At 37.9% G+C, this 21,038-nt stretch overlaps 1 protein-coding gene across 2 annotated transcripts in view; it reads left to right on the top strand.

Annotated features, from left to right (window-relative positions):
• The first annotated feature begins 17,629 nt into the window (after window positions 1–17,629).
• CNTNAP4 (contactin associated protein family member 4) overlaps window positions 17,630–21,038 on the top strand; it is a 258,054-nt gene continuing 254,645 nt past the window's right edge. Inside the window, exon 1 of one of the 2 annotated variants that reach the window (XM_036909317.2) lies at window positions 17,630–18,024. In XM_036909317.2, coding sequence (XP_036765212.2) covers window positions 17,940–18,024 — 85 coding nt within the window. In that variant the 5' untranslated portion in view covers window positions 17,630–17,939. The remainder of the gene's footprint in view (window positions 18,025–21,038) is intronic. The other variant, XM_057492932.1, reaches the window with a different exon arrangement.

The raw sequence follows: 21,038 nt of genomic DNA on the forward strand, positions 1-21,038 counted from the left end.
TACTAATCCAAGAGAAGGCAAAGGAAGGGAGAAAAGATGAATCTTTAAAAGTTACATATAGTACAGAATCTACATATTAGATTTCTTAAAATAGATGTTTATACATAGGAAAGAGTTGTCCTTTATTGACTTTACATGCACGTGTACACGTAAAATCATTAACTCTGATGGTTGAATGAAAATTTAGGAGTGGAAGGACAGATAACACTTGGATATAAAGGTAGTTTCCTGTTTTCACACAGTAGAACTCTTATTAAAGGCAGTCTGGTGGCATTTCACCACTGTAAACAATATATTTTTTATTTTTTGTGTGGGGTTTTATTTACCAAGAATTATTATTTGCCTCCAAGCAATAGCTCTTATTTGAGGACAGGATTGAAAATGGATGGTGATGGAAAAGAGTCAATCTGTGAAAAATAAATTTAGTGAGTTGAATTTCTCACTGGTTCACCTTTAAGTTACCTCATGTGACTATTTATAACTCTATAAAAGATGAACTCTGCTTGTCTGATGGGAAAATTTGCCTTGTCTGCATATATATAGGAGCAATTCCAGATATAGGAGTCATTATAAGCCTATTGAGGCAAAACTAACCTAATGAGAGGTCATTTATGTACTTTACTGTATGTGTTCTTCTGCAGCTTAGAGAGTATTAAGCACAGTCTTCATGTGTATATGCTGAGAAAGCTTCCTAAATATGTAACTTACAAAAACAGTGAGTCATAAGCAGTATTTCAAGGCAGTGGATTTTAATAATATAATCAATAATTTGAAATCTCAGAGTATTTTAATATTTTTCTTTAATATTAGAATATGAAATAACTATCATAAACTAATATTAAAAATTGGAATATATACCATTTATACATTCAGTAATGAAAGGTGAACACATTTACCCAAGGTGACATCACCATAAATTGCTATTTTAACACGCAAAGTCAAGATGAATGACTAGTGTTCCAATCAGTGTCTAAGACCATGTATACATTATCTCTCAAGTCTTAAATTCATCATGGGTAAGAGAAGAGGAGGGGAAAGAGGGAGGGGAGGAAAGGAGGAGAAAATAAGAAAGGAAGGAAAAATAGAGGGAAGGGAGGAAGGATGGAAATCTTACAGGCTTAAGATATATCAAGAAATTACTTTCCATTATATATAATGTAGGTGTAGTCAAAAGTATAAAATAACACGTTTTTTTCCTGTAGTGTTATTATGTGCTATTTATATTTAACTCAATGTTAAATAATAACCCAATGTTATTACGTGCTATTTAAATATATAACATATTTAACAATGACAAAGTCATTATATTGTGACTGTAGTTCTTGAATATCTCCTTTGATTTCCTCAGCTTTAAAATAAATGTTATGTAATTATTTACTTTGTATATCACTAACCCAATAGAGCCTAATCATATGCAACTAAATATGCAAAAAACCTAAAAAATCAAAGCACTGGTAAACCAAAATAATAGAGCTCACTCCATGATCTTCTTGCTTTCTGTGTCCCTCTTCTATTTACTGTCTTCCTAACAAAGAGAGTGATGAGAAGCAATATTTAGATATACCTGTTAAAATGTTGTGTGTTTTTTTAGTAATTTCCCCTCATTTCACTCCCATAATAATAATAATGTGCAGTGGGTATTTTATAGATGGAGAAATAATGGTTCATACAAGGAGCTTAGCAATGAGGTTGGATAGAGGATGAATATACAAAAATGAAATAGTTTTTTAATACACCACCAGTAAACAATTAGGACACACACATATGTATATGAACCTAATTCACAGCTAAATTATAGTGGATTTAAAAATAAATCTAACAGAAGTTTTGCAAGCCCTGTGCATGGATGTTTTTAAGATGTTGTTGAAATACATTAAATGAAACATTAACTCAAGGATATGTATCCCATGTTCATGATGGAAACACCCTCTTAGGATGTGCATTTTCTCTAAATTGATTTATAGACTGGAGACTTTACCCATAAAAATTTACAAGTATCTGTCATGAAACTTGACAAGCTGATTCAAAGTTTATGTGGCATTTCAATGATCCTAAAAGATAAGAAATGTCTGAACAAGAAGATGGATAATGAAGGGAAACTTTTCCTATTTAGAGGTCAAGATTTTAAAAACCATGGTAATTAGCATAGTGTACCATTAGTGGAGGGGTGTATAAACTAACCAACATAATAACATAAAGTTCATAGATGGTGATAGCAAAATTATGGATAAAAGTAGGAACTTGAGTTTCCTCAAAAAGAAAGCCTGTATATTCAATAAGTAAATCTTATGGGCTTGCAAAGTTTAAATTCACTATAATTAGAAATATGCAGAATGACCTATGTTGTGCTCATTCAACTGGCAGAAAATAGGAAGAGGGAAAATGTTTGAGAGGATGTGGATCAATTAAATGTATTATTCATTACTGGTAGCAATTTAAATGGACACAACAGTGTTGAAAACTAGTTTTATATAGCGTATGAATTTGAACAATTACATACCCAAATATTCCATCCCTAGTTATAGACCTAATATAAATTTTTTACCTTGCATTGGAGGTAATTAGGAAACATAAAGAAGATAAGTCATAGCAACAGTGTTTGTAATTTTAAAAATCCAAAGATGACCTAATTAATTTTTAAGAAATTGCAGTATATTCACACAATAGATAGCAATGAAAATGAATGAACTACACTACCCAAGGACAAAAGGACAATGTAGATTATTGTTAATAACCTATTAATTGAAAAATAAAAAACCAGACAACATTGTAAGATAAATTCTAGCCAAAATAAACAGGCGACGAGAGGCAACAAAGGGCCAGGCAGTTTATTTGAGTGCAATTCCCGGGTGATGTTCCCTGGTTTGGGTATTACAGGCTGGGGAAGTCACACCTGGTCAGGGAGGTGGGGGCTTATAAGGGGTTAGCAGGGGGAGGAGTGGGCAAGCTATCCTAGGGGGCGTGGAGAGGCATGATTGGCTAAAGGTGACATAATAGACAACTAGAAACTTCTTTCCTTCCAAGAGGGAGGAGGCTGACATCCAGGTCTTAGTTGGCACATTGGAATGGAATTCAGGGAGAGCTGACCCCTTTCCATATACGGCACGGACCTTGGGGTCTGGTCTGTTCTCCCCCTATGGCGTCTCTCTGTTCTGTTTGCATGTCCTTGTTTTTCCTTCTTCCAGCCTAACAAACATGAGTATGACTCTTTTTATACCTTCAAAAAACAAGTAAAATTTGGTCTAGTTCATGTTATTCCTTATATCATATTCATTTTTTTTTTCAAAAGTTAAGAAATAGACTTAAAATAAAAATGAAATTAAAGAGAATCATGCATGAACTTGGGGTGATAGGGAATTGTGAACCAAAGATTATGATTAATCCCATTCCATGCAGCTAATAAAAAAGAAATTAGGGATCAGAGAAATTTATTTATGTAATGTCATGCAAATACAGTGGCACAAAGACTGAATTCAGTCAGTAGTACTTAAATCCAGTATCTTTCTACCATAACAACTTGTCACAAAGAATAGAGGAATGGAAGAGCAGTTCTTTAGGACAGCTTTGCACAAAAGTTTAAAAATTATAGAAGGTGTACATTTCTGGCAACTATTTAGCAATACAGTTCTCTAAGTTCCATAAGTCTAATTTATACAAAAATTGTCTCCCCTAATATTTTTCTAGGCTTATATGAAAATAACAAAATAAGAAAATAGATATACAAAAAAATGTAGAGAACAGTGCTGACATTTTAAATATTTACAGTAAACTGAAAGCAAATTTTGTAATGCATTTTCCTATGAACTTGGACGCAAGCATCTTTTAAAGCATTTTCATAACATTTTACCTTATCAGAGCTGAAAGGAGAGATAATCTATTCCGATTTTCTTATTCTATAGATAAAATTCCCAAGGTTACAGTGTTCAAAGCTGAGTCAGGACTCAAGGTCACTTCCGGTGTGTAAATCCCATGGCATTTTTTAGCCCTGATCCAGTGACCTGAGGGATTTCCTTCATTCTGGACAGAATAATGCTTTTAGATGCAATTTGAGAAAGAGAAAGTGAATGCCAAAAATTCTCGTGCATTCCTCACACGGGAGCTAGCTCTACCACAGATTTATTAGGCTCTACAAAGTACAATCTCGTTGGAATGCAGCAGCTGCTCCCCACTGAGCCAGTCCCTCTACTGCTTCAGGTAAGCTTTCTTAAAAGTTAGGACAGAGAAGTAAATCAGTGATCTCTTATTAGTGTATAAAGGAATAAAATTGGTGTTTCATTACGACATGGAAAATGTCCATAATTATTCTTAGAGACATTTAAAAATGCTTGACATATGTGAAAAGAGATGCCACTTTTGAGAAAACCCAAATTAAATCTAACACCAGTCTCTTGTCAAAATATTCTTATTCCTATTAATAAAAAGTAAGCACTTGGAATGCTCTCCAATCTAAGAGACAACTCTCTTCCCCATGTCTGTTTTAGGCTTACCTACAAACAAAAAAAATCCTCAACAGTGTCATTTCCTTTACCTGGGAAATCTGTTCTCCTGCCCAGATAGTGACTTTGATTCCTATCTGTCATTTAAATTCCAGTTTATATTTTACCTCTTTTGATGTCTCAATTTATTATCTTCATTCCTGGATTTAGTCTGGGTCCACCTCGCTTTTACCATATGATAGCATCATTACAACAGAACTTGCTTTTGGGTTACTTACGTGCATGCCCACCATTGCATTGGGATGCCCTGGAGTAGGTACTGTGTCTCACTTAACTGTGCTGATCACTTGCCATTTTTGTCTGAGCTTCATATTTGCACCTCCCTGTGCTGCCCTGTGGTGTGGGGTGCTGGGAAGCTGCAGGCTACATTTTCCAGACTCCTATCATTTCTACTTCCTGTTAGGTTCGTTAATGAGAGGCAGAAAGAGGGGGCAGCTACTCCTCTTGGACTTACTGTAAGAGCAGCAAGGGGGCACTGGTGGTGGTGGAGGCTGCAGCCACAGAAGAGGTTTCTGGGAGGCAGGCAGTGTTCTGGAATGTGCTCAGGCCGCTCAGCTCCATCTGTGGCTCCCAGGGACTCCGTGCTCTGGGCAGCATTACTGACTCCTGTGCTTCTCCATCTCAGGAGGGGTAGTGTAGTGATCCCTGTGGTCACTAATCTTGGGGTAACCTTTCCTTCTGTTCTCACAGCCCTCTCAACATCATGTAAGAAAATTCTGTATTCAACTCCCTGTGTTTGAAATTCATAGAATGGTGCTGTTTATTCATATTTGGAAACAGTACAATGTTCAATACAAAATAGGGAGTAAAAAAGGTCCTTTGGATGAGAGAGGGTCCTTACCAGCTAAATATGATTCCAGGCCTGCAACTACAAGACTTTGTAGGAACACAAAACTGTTAACAGCAAAACAGTCATTTAAAAAAAGGATTATTTGTAAAATCAGGCACCTCTCAATAATCAGGTATCAAACATTTTAACTAACATAGACCCCCGTCACGCACTGCCTTCGGTTAGTTTGTGGGTTAGTTCACTGTTGAGTATATAATGTCGTCAACATTATATATACCCAGCAAATTAAATGCAAATTTATTTCAAACTACAAAAGATAATAATTTGAATATGAAGAGATTAAGAAAGGCCCTTGGAAAAATTGATGAAGACCACAAATATTTTTGCTAAGTTTACCTCTCGTGTTTATGTTGCTAGTCAGACAGATGCAAATAATAGAGGAAGACTCAGAATGAGTCAGATTATTTAATGGCTGCAAATTCTTCCTCTCCCAGTTTGTACCTCTCTCTGCGGTGTGACATTGCCACTCCCTCCATTTCTGAAGTGGAATCTCTTTTTCTAGCCCCTTAAATCTGAGCTGGGCCTGGGCCTTGCTTTGAGAAATACAATGTGTTGGAAGTGACCTAGTGTGACCTCCAGAGATCAGGCTTTCAGAGACCTTGCAGTTTATATCCCCGTCCTCGATGATCACTGCCCCGGTAACATCCATGTAAGGAAGCCAGCTTAACCGTGTGCAGGAGAATTAAGACACCCTCTGCGGCACCCAGTCACCAAGTACGTGAAAGAAGCCAACTTGGGTTTTCTAGTCCAGCTAACCACCAGAAATACGAAAAATAATAAATCATCATTGGCTTCAGCCACTACGTTTTGGGGTGTTTAAATTTTACACAGCAAAGTTTGATGGAAACACGATACTTCTTCAGTTTTAGATTATTTTAGCAACTAGCAATGAGTTGCAATATTTTCATAATTGTCATCTTTTTAACAAAAGATAATGCCCTTTCCATATAAAACAACAATTTCACTGATATTTTTACCACTCCAAAATATTTTTATAGCCATTAAAATGTTTTCTTTGGACAATATTCCATGAGTGAATACATATTTATCATTTTCATAAACCTCAATTTCTGAAAGAAAGTGAATGGCCAAGAGAAATGTACAGGTTTTTATGAGCAATCAAAACATTCATCCTAATACAAGTTCATATCTTACAGGAAAAAATGACATTTAATAGGCAGGCTAATGATATTGACAATATGTGATGCAATGGGATATTTTCAATAGAATCCATGAGTTTTAAAAAATTTCATTTTATATGTTTGACAAAATTAGCAGGGTCATTGGTTAAAAGTATAGTTTATTCAAGAATGTGCAGTTTTATAACTTTTGTTATAAATCTCCTTCCTTTTGAGGGAGATCCTGTGACACTGAAATTTTCTTGAAAATCAATTAAGTGAAGAGACGGTAGTTATAAAACTACACACCCCCAACTGATGTCATTGAAATATTGTTAGATATGTAACTGCATATAACTGTACATATCTACATCTGTTCTATACATAGATATAAAAGGCATACATAACACATATGCTATATATAACATGCATCATTACACCGTGTTTTATGACTTATAAGAACCATGAAGTTAAGAAAAACCACAAACACTTAAAAAAATTAATAATCCTAACCCAAGAGTAGATTTGTATTCAATGGCATATAAATTGAAGGTTCTTCTGCAAGAAAAATTTGACTTTCTTAACTCAACCAAGGCAGTCAATGAAATGCAGATCTTCAATTTACTATGGGGTTACACCCCAGTAAACCCATTTTAAGTTGAAAGTATCTTTAAGTCGGAAGTGCATCGAATACACCTAAGCCACTGAACACCAGAGCTTACTTAGCCAAGCCTACCTCCAGCGCGCTCAGTACACCTGCATTCGCCTGCCTGTAAACAGTTGGGCACAGTCACCTGTCAACAAAGGCGATTTTATAATGAGCTGTCGACTACCTCATGAAGTTGATTGGAAACTCTACTGAAAGTGAAAAACAGAACGGCTGTCAGTGTAATGGTTGTTTACTCTCAGGATTGTGTGGCTGCCCCGGAACTGTGGCTCGCTGCCGCTGCCCAGCATCGCAAGAGAGGGTCAGACCACGTATCGCCCCCTAGCTCAGGAACAGATCCACACTGAAAAGCCGAGGTAGGGCTTCTGCTGCATATGCATCACCCTGCACTACCGTGAAGTCGTAAAGGCATTGAGTCAAAGCGTTGTTAAGTCAGGGACCATCTGTAAAAGAATTCCACAAGGACTTTGTAACTTAGGCTCACGTCATTTTGTGGATATTTTTTGCGGTAAAGAGGACATGAATATAATGGGTTTCAATAGTGTGATTGTTTTAGTGCAATAATGGATCTGGGCTAGCGTCTGAATATACAACAGATAATTACAGCAACGTACAGGGGTCAAAACTAGCATTCTGTCACTGTTCTCTGGGAAATATATCTGATATATGATTTAAAATTTAAGGGTGAGTTTATTAAACCTTTGGTTTGGGCTTAAACACTTCATGCCATCAAATACATTTATAATTGTTAGGTTTTTTTGGAAAAAATTTAAAAGCATTTCCTGGTTTTATTTTTTAAACCACTTTTTTGAGGTAACATTGATGGAAAGCTGTGTATATTTAATGTATACAAATTAATACGTTTTCTTGGATTTATTTTTGTATTGAAAATGGTGGGACCCATTTGTTAAACACTCATTGTGTTATAGAAACTAGAAACTTTGCATTAATTATTCTCATATACTATTCATAACACACCTGGGAGGCAGCGACAACTATTAAGGGTTAGAGAGATTTGGTGACTTGCTCAAGTAGGTGAAAAAAGTGGAAACTCAAAACTCTTGCCCTTGGTCCCCACTTCCCTTCACCATTTCATTGAACTGGGCCATCGCGCTCTCTAAATTTTAACTACAATAAATTTTACACTATTTTGAAGGTCTTGGGTTTGTTTGTTTTTTTTTTAGTGTTTTTTTTTCTTTTATTTCCTCACATCCAAGCTACTTTCTTTTAAAATGTGAACCAAAGTATGCACACTAATTTGTACTAGAGGACTATTTCCTGTGTACTTTAGTAACGCTACATGAAATCCTTCATTTTTATTTATTGCCTTAGTAGGAGTATTCAACATATACCATCTGAATATCACCTGTGAGCAGTCTAGTTGGTTGCTTCAGGCAGCTGAGTTCGCTTTTTACCCATAAAGAGCATAGCGATTTTTTCCCTCTTTTGAGATTTTACAATCTGAAATTGTAATGCACATAATTTCAGTAAGACTGGAAGGAAAAACTGTTTTTAAATACTTTAAATAGAGAAAACTAGGTACTAAAATATTGGATATTATAAAAACTTTCCCCAGCCTTTGCAAACATCTCGAGTAGCACTCTCCAGTATGTGCCACTTTCTGCTTTGACAGACTAGTTTTATACACTGAGCACTTAAAATGTGGCCAGTGAGACTGAGCAACTGGTTCCAGTGTTAATGTGGCTAGTGGCTACCATGTCGAACAGCATGTCAAAATGAAATGATTTCATGCATCCCTCCTCCTTCTATGGCTGACCTACTGTTCAGACAGCCCACAGAAAGTGGCCTCATCTCTTTAAGAAAGCAAGGCAACCCTGCCGTGGCACTGCCTTTTCCCTGCCACTGTAAAGGTGGCACCATTACCATGTTTGCAGAAGTAACAATCAGTTTTACTTGTAGGATTAACCCCAGCGATCCTCACTCTTCTGTCACAGTTTTCTACCTGAGACTCAGAGAATTGCTCCCTTAAGGCACTTTTAGGCTTATCAGCTGCCAGACGTGAAACTTGCCCTGTGCTGTGGATCTGAAGATCTAGGTAGTGGGTGGATTTGATTTTCCTGGACCTGCCTGAGGCCAGAATTGTTTCTGCTTCATTATTCTGAGAAATGGAATCCTTTCCATCAAGCAGTCTAGAGTTCTAAAACATAAATGCTGGTAGGTGTAAAACACTTTCAAAATCCTTATCTATAGAATTCTTTGTTTTCTACAGTGACTGTGTTCCCGTATGCTTAAATCAGTTCACTATAAAGATATCACAAATTGAAGCATGACATTTCCTAATGCTATGCATTCCTACTGGGATAAGCTTTTTCTATCAGAGAAGTAAAACTGATCGCTATAGTCACCAGGTTTCACTGAGACATAAGTGTACAAGAGGCAAATCCATCTTTGACACCTAATTATCTCATCTTCATCTTCCCCTTCTTCCACCACACTGTATGCTTTATTCTGTTTTGTTTTTCTTTATTTTTTTTCCTTTTCTATCCAACTCTCTGGAATCTGGTGATCTTTGCTTCCTCTTAAATCATGGTCGACTCTTAGGGAAAAGGGCTAAGATCAGACAGGGGTGATCAAAGACAAGCTCATCTTTTTAGTGTACTTGAATGGTAAGAAAAATGTTATATCTGTTTAAGAAATCGAGTGTTTTACCTTAGACTAAATATATTTGGAATAATTAGACGGGATCAAGGATTTGTTTTGTTAACAAATCTCTCTGTAAAACAGGAAATGGAATTAGGAGAACTTTAGTGCTAAAAAAAGTTTGTAAAGGGGAGGTATAGCCCTTGGCCCTGAACCAAAAGTAAGCTCACAGGAAACAAAAAGAGGGGTTTGTTTTTATAATAGAAGTTTCTGCCCCTGTTACCATACTTGTCCACTATGTAAGCGCAAACTTGTTAAGTCTCAAACGGTTGATACAAGTTGCAGCCGATTGGCTGACCTACCAGCCACTGCAGGTGTCAGCGGGAATGTATCAGGAACTGATTCTGTTTGGAGAATAGACTTCATTTTGTGTTCTTCCAGGGGCTCTTGTCAGTATATGGCTGTCTGACTCCATTTTGTTTTAAGCCTCATTTGTTTCCTGGCATCGCTGGATTTTGGGGGAGGCAGAACTCACTTGGTTTTATCTTATTTTTACAATATTCCAGCTCCTGAAGTTTCACCCTAATTTTGTACCTATTGTTCTTATGTGTAAAGTTAGCCCTAACTTAGGCCCAGCCTAATCTCCCTATTTCAAAGAAGACATCTAAATCAAGAATGATCATATAAGGAAACCTGTTTATATCAGTGAATACAGGGTCATGACACCTTATGATGTCATTAGACATGATTATCCACATAGTACTCATCTTAAAGAAACACTGAAGCAACTCTTAGAAAAGTTTTTTGTTTTTTTAAAGAAAACACTATTTTCTCCTCCTCTAACCTCTCAATTCCTCATGGATAGTTAGTTAACTGGCTTTTGGTCAGGGTCATAATTTAGAAAGAAGATTCCTTGTATAATCATATGTTTATTGTAGGTATAACACAAGTATGTAACACCATTTTTTATATTTCTACCCAATGTGGAGGAATAGGGATCAGATTTACCCTCTTAATTGAAACAACCCAAATAAAGAGACAAAATATATAAAATAATTGGTTTTAAGATAATAGATATCAGGTGACAAAAGACAATGATCTCTGAATGACGAGCTCTGTGATTGCCTCAGCTAACTGCCTATAGAACACTTCCAGGCCATGGTGCAAGTAGGAAAAAACCAGAGTCTGGTAGATTCCCTGAGTTGAGGAGATGGATCCGTGAGTTTGAAAAGACCAAAGCAGTTAGAATGCATAGGGGAGAGTATCACAAAGGGAAAAGTTGCACAGAGAAAGAGAGCCTCAGAAATCCTTAGAGTTCCCCTTGAGTATTTAACAGAATGATAATCAGCATGTGTGTGAAGATATTATTTGAGATTAGGAACAAACATCCAAGAACATTAGAGGGAAGAAGTTTGGGCACTTTTATAGGGCATGGAAAAAAAGGTCTATGCCTTCCAGCCAGACAGGGAAAACTCATAATTTGCAAGGCATTGGCTAGAATACTCAGGAAAATCTTGCCTCAATAGTGGGGAATAATTAGACTTAGCCTAAAGACTACTGCAGACCCACCTAACAATCATGAATATCAAGACATCACCGGATCAGATTCTTTCCTTTTTTTTCTTTTTTTTATTAAGACATCATTGATATATAATCTTAGGAAGGTTTTTACATCACCCATATTATCAAATTACCCTCCCTGCCACACACACACACCCCATTGCAGTCACTGTCCATCAGCAGAGTAAGATGTTATGGAGTCACTACTTGGATCTAATTATTTCTAAGTAAACCTTACTGCATTTCGGAATAAAGCTAAGAAGACTTACAGGCATACAAAATGACGCAATAACCAACAAGGTAAAATTCCCACAATGCCGAGCTCCAGTCAAAGATTACTAGGCATGCAAAGAATCAGGGAACATGCCTATAATGAGGAAAATAATCAATAATAATCTAATATCCCTATTGTAATCTAACAGGTGTTAGAAGATAAGGACATTAAAACACTTAATATAATTGTATTCCATATGCTCAAGAGGTTAAATGGTGTCATGGAAGAAACAGAGAGGTTGAAAATTGAAGTTCTGGAGGTGAAAGGTACAGTGCCTAACATGAAAAATACTCTACATGTAACAGCATATTAAATGTGGCAGAAAAAGAGCTTAATGAACTTGAAGACATAGATATGTTATTAAAAATGAAACACATACACACAAATTAAAAATGAAAAGAAAATCTGTGAGTTGCAGGGCAACTTATAGTGGCCTAATATACATTTAATTGGGGTGCCTGAAGAAAACTGGGTAAAAATTTTGAAGAAATAATGGCCAAAGTTGTCCAAACTTGATGAAAACCATAAAATGTAGATCTAAGGTGCTCATATTCATGAGTTGGAAAACTCAATATAGTTAAGATGTTCTGTCTTGATCTATAGATGGAATACAGTCCCAAATAAATTCCAGACAGGCTTTTTTTTTGCAGATATTGGCAAACTAATTCTAAAGTTTATACAGAAAGACAAAAGACATAAAAAGCCAACAAAATACTAAGAACAAAGTCAGAAACTGACATTATCTAGCTTCAATACTTGCTATAAAGCTGCACTAGTCAAGAAAGCATGCTCATGGGAGAAGAACAGGTACAAATTAATGGAACAGAAGAAAGAATCCAGATATAGACACACACACGTACAGTCAACTAATCTTTGAAAAGGAGCAAAGTCAATTCAGTGCGAAAAGGGTAGTCTTCAGACATTCCAACTTTCACAAAAATGGACTCAGTATGGATCATAAACCTATGTCAGAAGCAAAAACATAAAATTAGAAGAATATTTTGGAGAAAACCTAGAAGATCTTGAGTTTGGTGATGTTTACAGATACAACATCAAAGACAAGACCTATGAATGATAAAAGTGAAAACACATACTGCATTAAAAATTTTAAAAATCCAGTTTATGAAAGACACTGTTAAGTCAATGAGTAAGACAAGCTGCAGATGATGAAAGATATCTGTAAAACATATATCTGATTAATGAATTGCATCCAAAATATACAAAACCTTAAACTCAACCATAAGAAAAAAGAGGATTCAATTAGAAAATGGGCAAAAATTTGAAGACACTTCACCAAAGAAGATATACAAATGGCAAACAAGCATGTGAAAAATATTATATGAAAAAATACTCAAGATCATCTATCATTAGAGAACTGCAAATTAGGACAACAATGAAATACAGCTACACACTTAGAAGAATTGCTAAAATCCAGAAAACTGACAAGATTGCCGAGAAGGATGCAGAGCAGCAGGAACTCTCATTCATTGCTGGTGGGAATGCAAAACGGTATTGTCATTTGGAAAGACGGTGTGACAATTTCCTGCAAAGTTAAGCATAATTTCACCATGTGATCCAGCAAACACACTCCTAGGTATTTATCCAAATGAACTGAAAACTTGTGTCCACACAAAATACTGCATGTGAATATTTAGAGTAGCTTTATGAATAATTCCAAACTGGAAACAACCAAGAAGTCTTACAATAGTGAGTGGAGTATTACTGAGCTGAAAGGAGCTATTAAGAAAGGAGCTATTAAGCCACGAAAAGCCATGAAAATGAATCTTGAATGCATATTGTTAAGTGAAAGAAGACAGTGTAAAAGACCATAATGTATGATTCTAATTATATGACAGTCTTGAAAAGGAAAAACTGTAGGGATAGTAAAGAGATCGTTGGTTACCAAGGGCTTTGGGGGAGAGTAGGAGAGAAATAGATGAAACATAGGAAATTTTTTTAGGGCAAGAAACTATTTTATATTATAATTATGAATACATGAACCTACACATTTGTCAGAAACCATAGAATCCATAGAACCTTACAGCACAAAGAGTTAACCTAAATATATGCAAATTAAAAAAAATCATGTGGGAGGGTAGGATTACTTGGTTGGACTACAGAATGTGACAAAAGAATTACCTGTATTAGCAGTGTATGAAACAGCCTCATTTAAGGGGATGGATGAAAAATTCTGAATGAAGTAAATCTGGAAATGAGTGGAGTGTATAAGACAAAATGAACAGTACCTAAGTACTGTACTTCAGTTGGTAAAGGTGTTTCCCATGGAGTACAGGGTAAAAATTGTGATACTTTTTAAAGGCATATTGAACAATTAAGTAAATGATGGTGCATCATAGGAGTTAAATTTCTTACTGTTGCAATGGCAGTTCGCAGTTAGAGAAGGATGCTAGAATAATTCATGTGGTAATAGATTAGAGTTGGGTGTGTGCAAGGTTGCAAAACTCAGTATGTGTGTTATTGTCGAAGTCATCACTCTATTTGCAACATACTGATTAAGAGAGAAAACAAAACAGTACCACTTAGGGCAACATAGAAGTCACTAAATGAAAAGTTTATTTATGTTACAGAATGTGAAGTCCCTTAACTGAAAATGTGGTACAAAATAAAATAAAAGCCATTAATAAAATACTAACTTGATAAAGATTCAATCGCAACAATGACAATAATAAATATTTTATATATTTGATGGTTGTAACATGGAAAACATTGCTTCTATTCAATGTAAATATATTTGGGAAGGGACTTTTGGCCAAAATTTTATTGCCTCATAAATGGGTGTTCTGAGACCAATTTCAGTGTGTGTGTGGGGGGGTTCCCTGCACCAACAATCAATTCTTGGGCACCAGTAGGGTGTCTGAAAATTCAACTCAATTCTGACCCAGGCTATGAGGAGATAGCATCAGTTTCCAGAGGTTAAAGCCTCAGTCCTACAAGACTGCCCCTCCGTCACCAACTTCAGCCTCCGGTTTCAAGTCCTGGTTGTTGACTGTACTTCTGACCAACTGGTTATAAATCAGAGGTTCCCATAACTCCTTCCATGGGTTTGATTAATTTGCTAGAGTGGCTCACAGAACTCAAGAGAAACATTTTACTTACTAGATCACTGGTTTGTTGTAAAAGGAAATAACTCAGGAACAGCCAGATGAAAGAGGTTACGTAGAGCCAGGTAAGGGAAAAGGGCACAGAGCTTCCAGGCTCTCTCCAGGGGTGCCCCTCACTGAACTCCATATGTTCACCAACCTGGAAGCTTCCCAAACCTGTCCTTTGGGGTTTTTATGGAGGCTTCATTACATAGGCATGCAATTAAGGCATTGGCCGCTGGCTCTGGATTCAGCCTCTGGCCCCTCTACCCTCCCCAGAGGCTGTGGTGGGTCTCAGCCTCTAATCATGGAGTTGCTCAGATCATGTGGTGCAGCCGAGCAACTAGGCCCCCATCCTTAGGTTACATAAGGGTTTCCCCAAAGCCACCATTAACATAAGACGCATTTCCCGCCCCTCCCCCCATCCCTAACGCCTCCCACCCCATTATCACAGGAAATTTCAAGGGTTTAGTTGCTGTGAGCCAGGAAATGTGGAGGAAGACCAAATATACATGAGAAATACATTTTGCTCATCTGAATGACCAAATATGTATCTCTTATATATCACCTCAAATGTATTTTAGTTTTAAAAAGAATCAATTTTGAGTAGTGACAGCAGCAAAATTGCCGGGTAGGAAGCCTCCACCCTCCTTCCCCACGGGGGATATTGACTTAACAAAAATACGCAGATTGATTACTTTTGTGAGAAAGCCAGAAACCAGTTAAGAGGCTCAGGCACCTGATAAAACTTTTACATCTTAATCTCTTTTCAGTCTTTTGATGTGCCGATTCTATGGCCTGACGGTTCTTTTCCAATCTAAAGTCCGGGAACCTCCATGTATACGCTGTGGTGGGACATGTCATTCTCTGGCAAGTTGTACCAAGAGGAAATTAAAAGCCTTATTTTTCAAATTCTAACATTTTGGTTTGATTTATAATGCTTTCTCAGCCAGGGTCTGGTTCATAATATGCATGTGCAAAACCCTGACCTCCTTCAATTGTTTTTATCTTAATCGAAGAAAAATGTAACTTCTAATGCAAATACAAGGAGAAGTGATTCTTGGCATCTGAGTCAGCAGTACAGTAATGAGCTAAATGAAATCTATGCTTTCCTCGTTTTTCCCATTCAGACTCATTTATTCTGACAATAAGTTCCATTCTGGCAGGGAGAGAGAAAAGAAGCACAAGTCCCTAAGTCTTGGTGACCAACCCTTTTCTGCCACTAGCGTGTCCTGTCCTTATGGCAAGTCGAAATTCCTCTGCTCATCAGATATCTCATCTGGACAGCGAGCTGAAGTTATACAATGATTACAAAAACAACACTGATTGTGTAATTCCTAAGGGACTCTCACTCTATAGGCATTGTCTCAGCCAAGAGGTGCTTGTTTGACTTTTCCTTGGTGCCCAAATTAGGACCCTAAGAATCAGGGATGAGAAGCAGCTTGCCCACGGGTTTGCATCTGGTGGGCAGCGGAGCCAGTGCAGACGTTGAACCTGGGGTGCCAGACTCCATCACTGCCTGCCCACACCACTACCCTGTGTGTCAGAAAGGAGAGGTCTAAGGCCAGTAAGTCACAGAGGACCCACTAAATCCTGGGCACTCAGTAGGGGGCTGTCACACATTAAATCACAATGGCTCTTTAGTTATTATTATCTTTTTTTTTTAAAAGGAAATCAAAGACCAGAGTGATTGAGTCACTTTAGCAGAACCACAGCGGAAGCTGAATTCCTATCTAGGCTTGTCTGTGTGCAATGTCCAAGCTCTCTCCACTGCTTTATGCTGTTCTCTCCCCTCTGTGGCCATCAGACAAGGGACAGAAATTGCAGTGAATACAGGAAGATGCTTCTGTCATATTCCCCTTTATTTCATACATTTCATAAAGCTACTGCTGCTAAAGGCTTATGTTTCTTTTAATATGTAATCACCAAGAGGTGCTTGATTGCACTCCAGTATTCTTACACCATCTAGCACATCATCAGTTTAATATCTTGCTATTTATATTAAAAGAGATTACCCTCTATGACACCATGTGATACCCTTACCATTATGTGATATTAACTCCATTATGTAAATATTTTAATATTCCATTTATGAAATAGCAGTATCCATGAATCAGCCATGAGAAGAGTAATGTTTCTGTAGTTGGTTATTTGAATTCAACTTTACTGCTCTCCTTTAGACCATTTGGATTACATCTTTACGTTGTTCGGTTTTGGTGTATGTGCGTGTGTGTGAGTGTGAGTGTGTGTGTGTGTGTGTGTGTGTCGGCGGGAGGTTCCTGTTCTTCAGCATCCCACCATTTTTCATTTGGGGCCTTTTGGGAATTGTTATTAAAGAATTTGATTGTAGCATGCAACCACATCTTCACAGCGTGATGCATTCCTCCCAGTAAATCTCTCCAGAGCATTCAATTTGTGGATTTCTACTCCTGCTGCACTAAAATAAAAAATGTTAATTTCTCGTAGACTGTTACCAGATGATTTTAAATATCTTGCCAAACAGGAATGTCTGTTTCCATGTGAGGGATTTCCATAATAAAATCCTGGCACCATAGTTGCAGAGGATAGTTTTATGTAAACAAAGAAAAACAACAGCAAGTATTTTCCCGGAGGACAGTTTTAGCTACGATTTACCAGGGCTGGTTAGTTATTTCTGTCGTATTTTATGCTTTTGTTTTGAAACATAACGCAATTTTACCTGGATGCACTCCCGTGTATTCAAGAATTAGCTCAGTACGTTGACTGGCTCAGCGAAAGGCAAGACCTCCAGAAAGTCAGGAGGCTGCAGCGCCTGGCCCCTTCCCCCACGCACATCTCCGGAGGGGAGAGAAGGGTTAAGGAGTGTCGGAGAGGAGCGGAGAGGGGAGGGAGCCCCGAGGAGGCCCGGGAGCAGCGGGCGGCGCCACCAGGTCCTGCTTCCTGCAGCGGCCGGGCGCGCGGTGGAGCTGCGGGCGCGGCTGGGGATTCGGAGCGGGCTGCGGCGGCCGATTTCTGGCACCTCCGCTGCGAGGAGTGGGCGTGGCCTCGGCCGCGCGGATGCTCGATAGAGATGCTGGGGGCTTTCCCGTGAGGAGTCAGGGCTGTGTGGGGTGTGTGTGTAAAAGAGCAAGAGAGGCAGAGGAGGGCAGGAGAAAGGAGGGAGCGAGACTGAGAGACCCAGGGGTGCTCAAGACCCACGCTGAGGCGGGAGAGCGCCTGAGAAAGCACGACCGGACTGGAGCCCTCCGAGAGAGTCACCCAGAATCTTTTGGGGGAGCCCAGTGAACGTGGACATGGGGCCTGTCACCGGAGCTGTCCTCAAGATGCTACTCCTGTTATCCACTCAAAACTGGAACAGGGTCATAGCTGGGAATTCCTGTAAGTATACGGCAAAAGATAAAACTTGCGGGGGGGCTGGGGGAATCTCTGCAAAACTTTGCTTCTGTTGTTTTATGATTATTATTTGCAACCTGAATTCCTGCAATATTGCTGTCAATGAAGTAGCCCTTAAACAATCGTGCACGTATGGCTGGGTTTCCACATGTCTTTTCTCCTGGTCTGGTTAGGATATGCCAAGTGTCATTTCTCTTTTTGTCTACAAGGAGAATCTTATCCTCGTCTTTGAATATTCATTGAGAAAGCTCAAGTTCTAGTAAAACATTAAATTAGCATCTTAACAAGGGAGTAGCCTGTGAATGTCTTCATTTCTGCCTTTTTTAAGATTACTAAATGTTATTGGAATTACGTCTAACAGGAAAACAACTGGCAGACTTTACGTTGTGTTGCATCAGCTTAGATTTTGGAAGTTTGTAATTTGGCAGACTGATAGCTGGCTGTGTCTTCAAAATGTATTGCAGAATTCAGGGGCAAAATCGGTGGAAGTGAACCTCAATAGTGAGAATTGTGCCCTCGCTGCTCAAAGAATGAGCTTTGAGCACTTCTGAAAGAGGGAGCTTGGTTCCTACATTTTAAAGGAAAAACAGTCAGATGGTTTTTCAAATGTATTATTTTTCAGTGGTTGAATTTTCAACTTTATAATTTGTGATTGAATCTTCGAAGTTAACTGATTCAGGGAAGATTTTTTTAAGACCTTATTTCTAATTTTAAGTACCAACCAAAATAATTTGGCAGAACTCTCTTCATCCACTTTTTATTAGAGATAGAAAAAGTTTTAGCAGTTATATTTGCCTTAAAAATCACCAAATGGGAGAGTTTTCTTTTTGATGAATGATAAACAGGGTCTGCATATTCAACTCTTTATCTCTTTCTTGAATTTAAAAGGAAGAGCTCTCTCTCTGAGGCCTGTTGAGGAATTTATGTCACCACTGTGTTTACGAGGTTTGGTTTTGGAGGAACAAATAAGCCAGTAATCAAGCCTTTGCTGTGGCAGAACCCTTGAGGGCACTAAGGCGCTCTGACATGGGGAAAACATTATAAAACGACCTTACGACCACAAATCAAATGTCCATTGACACTGCATGGTTACTGTGATTTTGTGTTTCCAGGCAGTATTATCTCACGTAATGGCATGGTGTATCTGTCACTTGGAAAGAAGAGAACTTCACTTAGATGCTGCACTGCGTTTCAGATTCAGTTTTAATTTGGTTGTGTAAGAATTCCAAGAGACAGTAAAATTTGCATATTTTCACCTAGTCAGAATCTCAGGATGCTGTAATGGTAGCATTTGACAAGCATTGCAACAAACAATAGCAACACAGACCTTCCCCCCGCCCCGCCCCACACCCAACACGCATACACACAAAGTTTTGTAGAAAAGGCATCATTCATTGCCCAGCTCCTGAGGTTCAACAAAAAAAGAAGGCACTAGAGGTCACTCTTACAATGTGGAGCACATCACTTGAAGCATCCTTTAAGAAACGCAGAGCTTAAGTCTGGCCAAGGTGCATCCTGTCTTTCCTATACACCGCCTGTATTTGTGTATATAATATATTTAGATGATTAATTGGGTTACTAGTTGTTTATCTTTGTATTCTTGAAGTTCAACACTGCAGCTCAACATTCAATAGCTTTCTTTTGTAATATATCTTCTTAGTAAAGGAAAGATAAGCTGCTGAGAATGACTGAGGAGAGCAGAATATTCCTGGGTGCCTATCTTTGGCGGGCTTCTGGCTGACCCTTAGAATTTCCATCCTGGTTCTGTATTCTTTCAGTGGTTTGTTCAGAAAGTAGTTTAATGCCCTTCTAAACATTTGACAAACTTAAAGAACATATACAATTAAAATTATTAGGAACATTTAAATATTAGAGTAGGAGTTCTTGGTTACCATGTATGTTGAGTTGACAGTTCTTCAAGTGTCAAAATGCCATTAAATGACCGCATATAAAGTTGCATTTAGTAATTTCTTCTTAATATTACTTTGAAGGTGTGATTTACAGCTATATATACAAAGGAAAAAATTCACTTCCCAATTTTTATTTTATTCTTCAGTATGTAGTATTTTTTTTTTTTGGCAGGGGGAGGAAGCAAGACCGCCTTATTACCAAGGCACTTCATACATTTTATCCTATTTGAAGAACAAGTATGTATCTTCACTAGCAAGGTTGGAATTCAGTGTATGGGCATGTGACCATCAACCAGCATAAGCATTTTTAAAGTGTTACAATAACTCCAATAAATCTTCTGTAGAAGACTTTATACTAAAACATGAATGAATCTTGAACACCAATATTAAAATCAGGGACAGCTAAATAAAAAGAAAGAAAACTAAAGGTCAGTATGGGTGGGGACTTGATAATATGGGTGAATGTAGTAACCACATTGTTTTTTCATGTGAAACCTTCATAAGAGTGTATATCAATAATACCTTAATAAAAAATTAAAAAAAAAAAGAAAACTAAAGGTCATTCTCTCAGGTGAAGACCAGTACCTTTTCCCTGTATTTACAGTTGATTTGCAGGAGCAAATCTGTCACCCACTGAGACACCCCAAGGCTGCCAATGCCTCGTCTTCTTAGAACAGCATGCTGTGAACCAGGGACAGCTCAGGGATCTGTGCTTTGATTTAAATGTTAGTTGATCTAATTAATCAATAGGTAGCTTTATATTAGGATTCAGTGCAAACACATATACACTTACACACATACACACATTCATGTATATGTATATGTGTATGTGTGTATGTATACAAAGAAGCCGTCAGTTCACCCGTTTTTGATGGTTCTGCTTACTCCTCATCTAACCATATAATATGTTGGACAACCACATTCTTTGCCTACTAGCCTTCTATGTAGCATTTCAAAAGCAGTGAACTAGCCCCAGGCCTTTCCTCTCTGTTACAGTCATGATGAGTTTGTTTTTCTATGAGGCATCCCTTCCATGAAAGTTTAGAGCCATCTCCCCAGAGGGATTGCCCTTTGATGAAGCTGCACAGG

Source organism: Manis pentadactyla, chromosome 15 (assembly GCF_030020395.1).
Source record: "Manis pentadactyla isolate mManPen7 chromosome 15, mManPen7.hap1, whole genome shotgun sequence".
NCBI lineage: Eukaryota > Metazoa > Chordata > Mammalia > Pholidota > Manidae > Manis > Manis pentadactyla.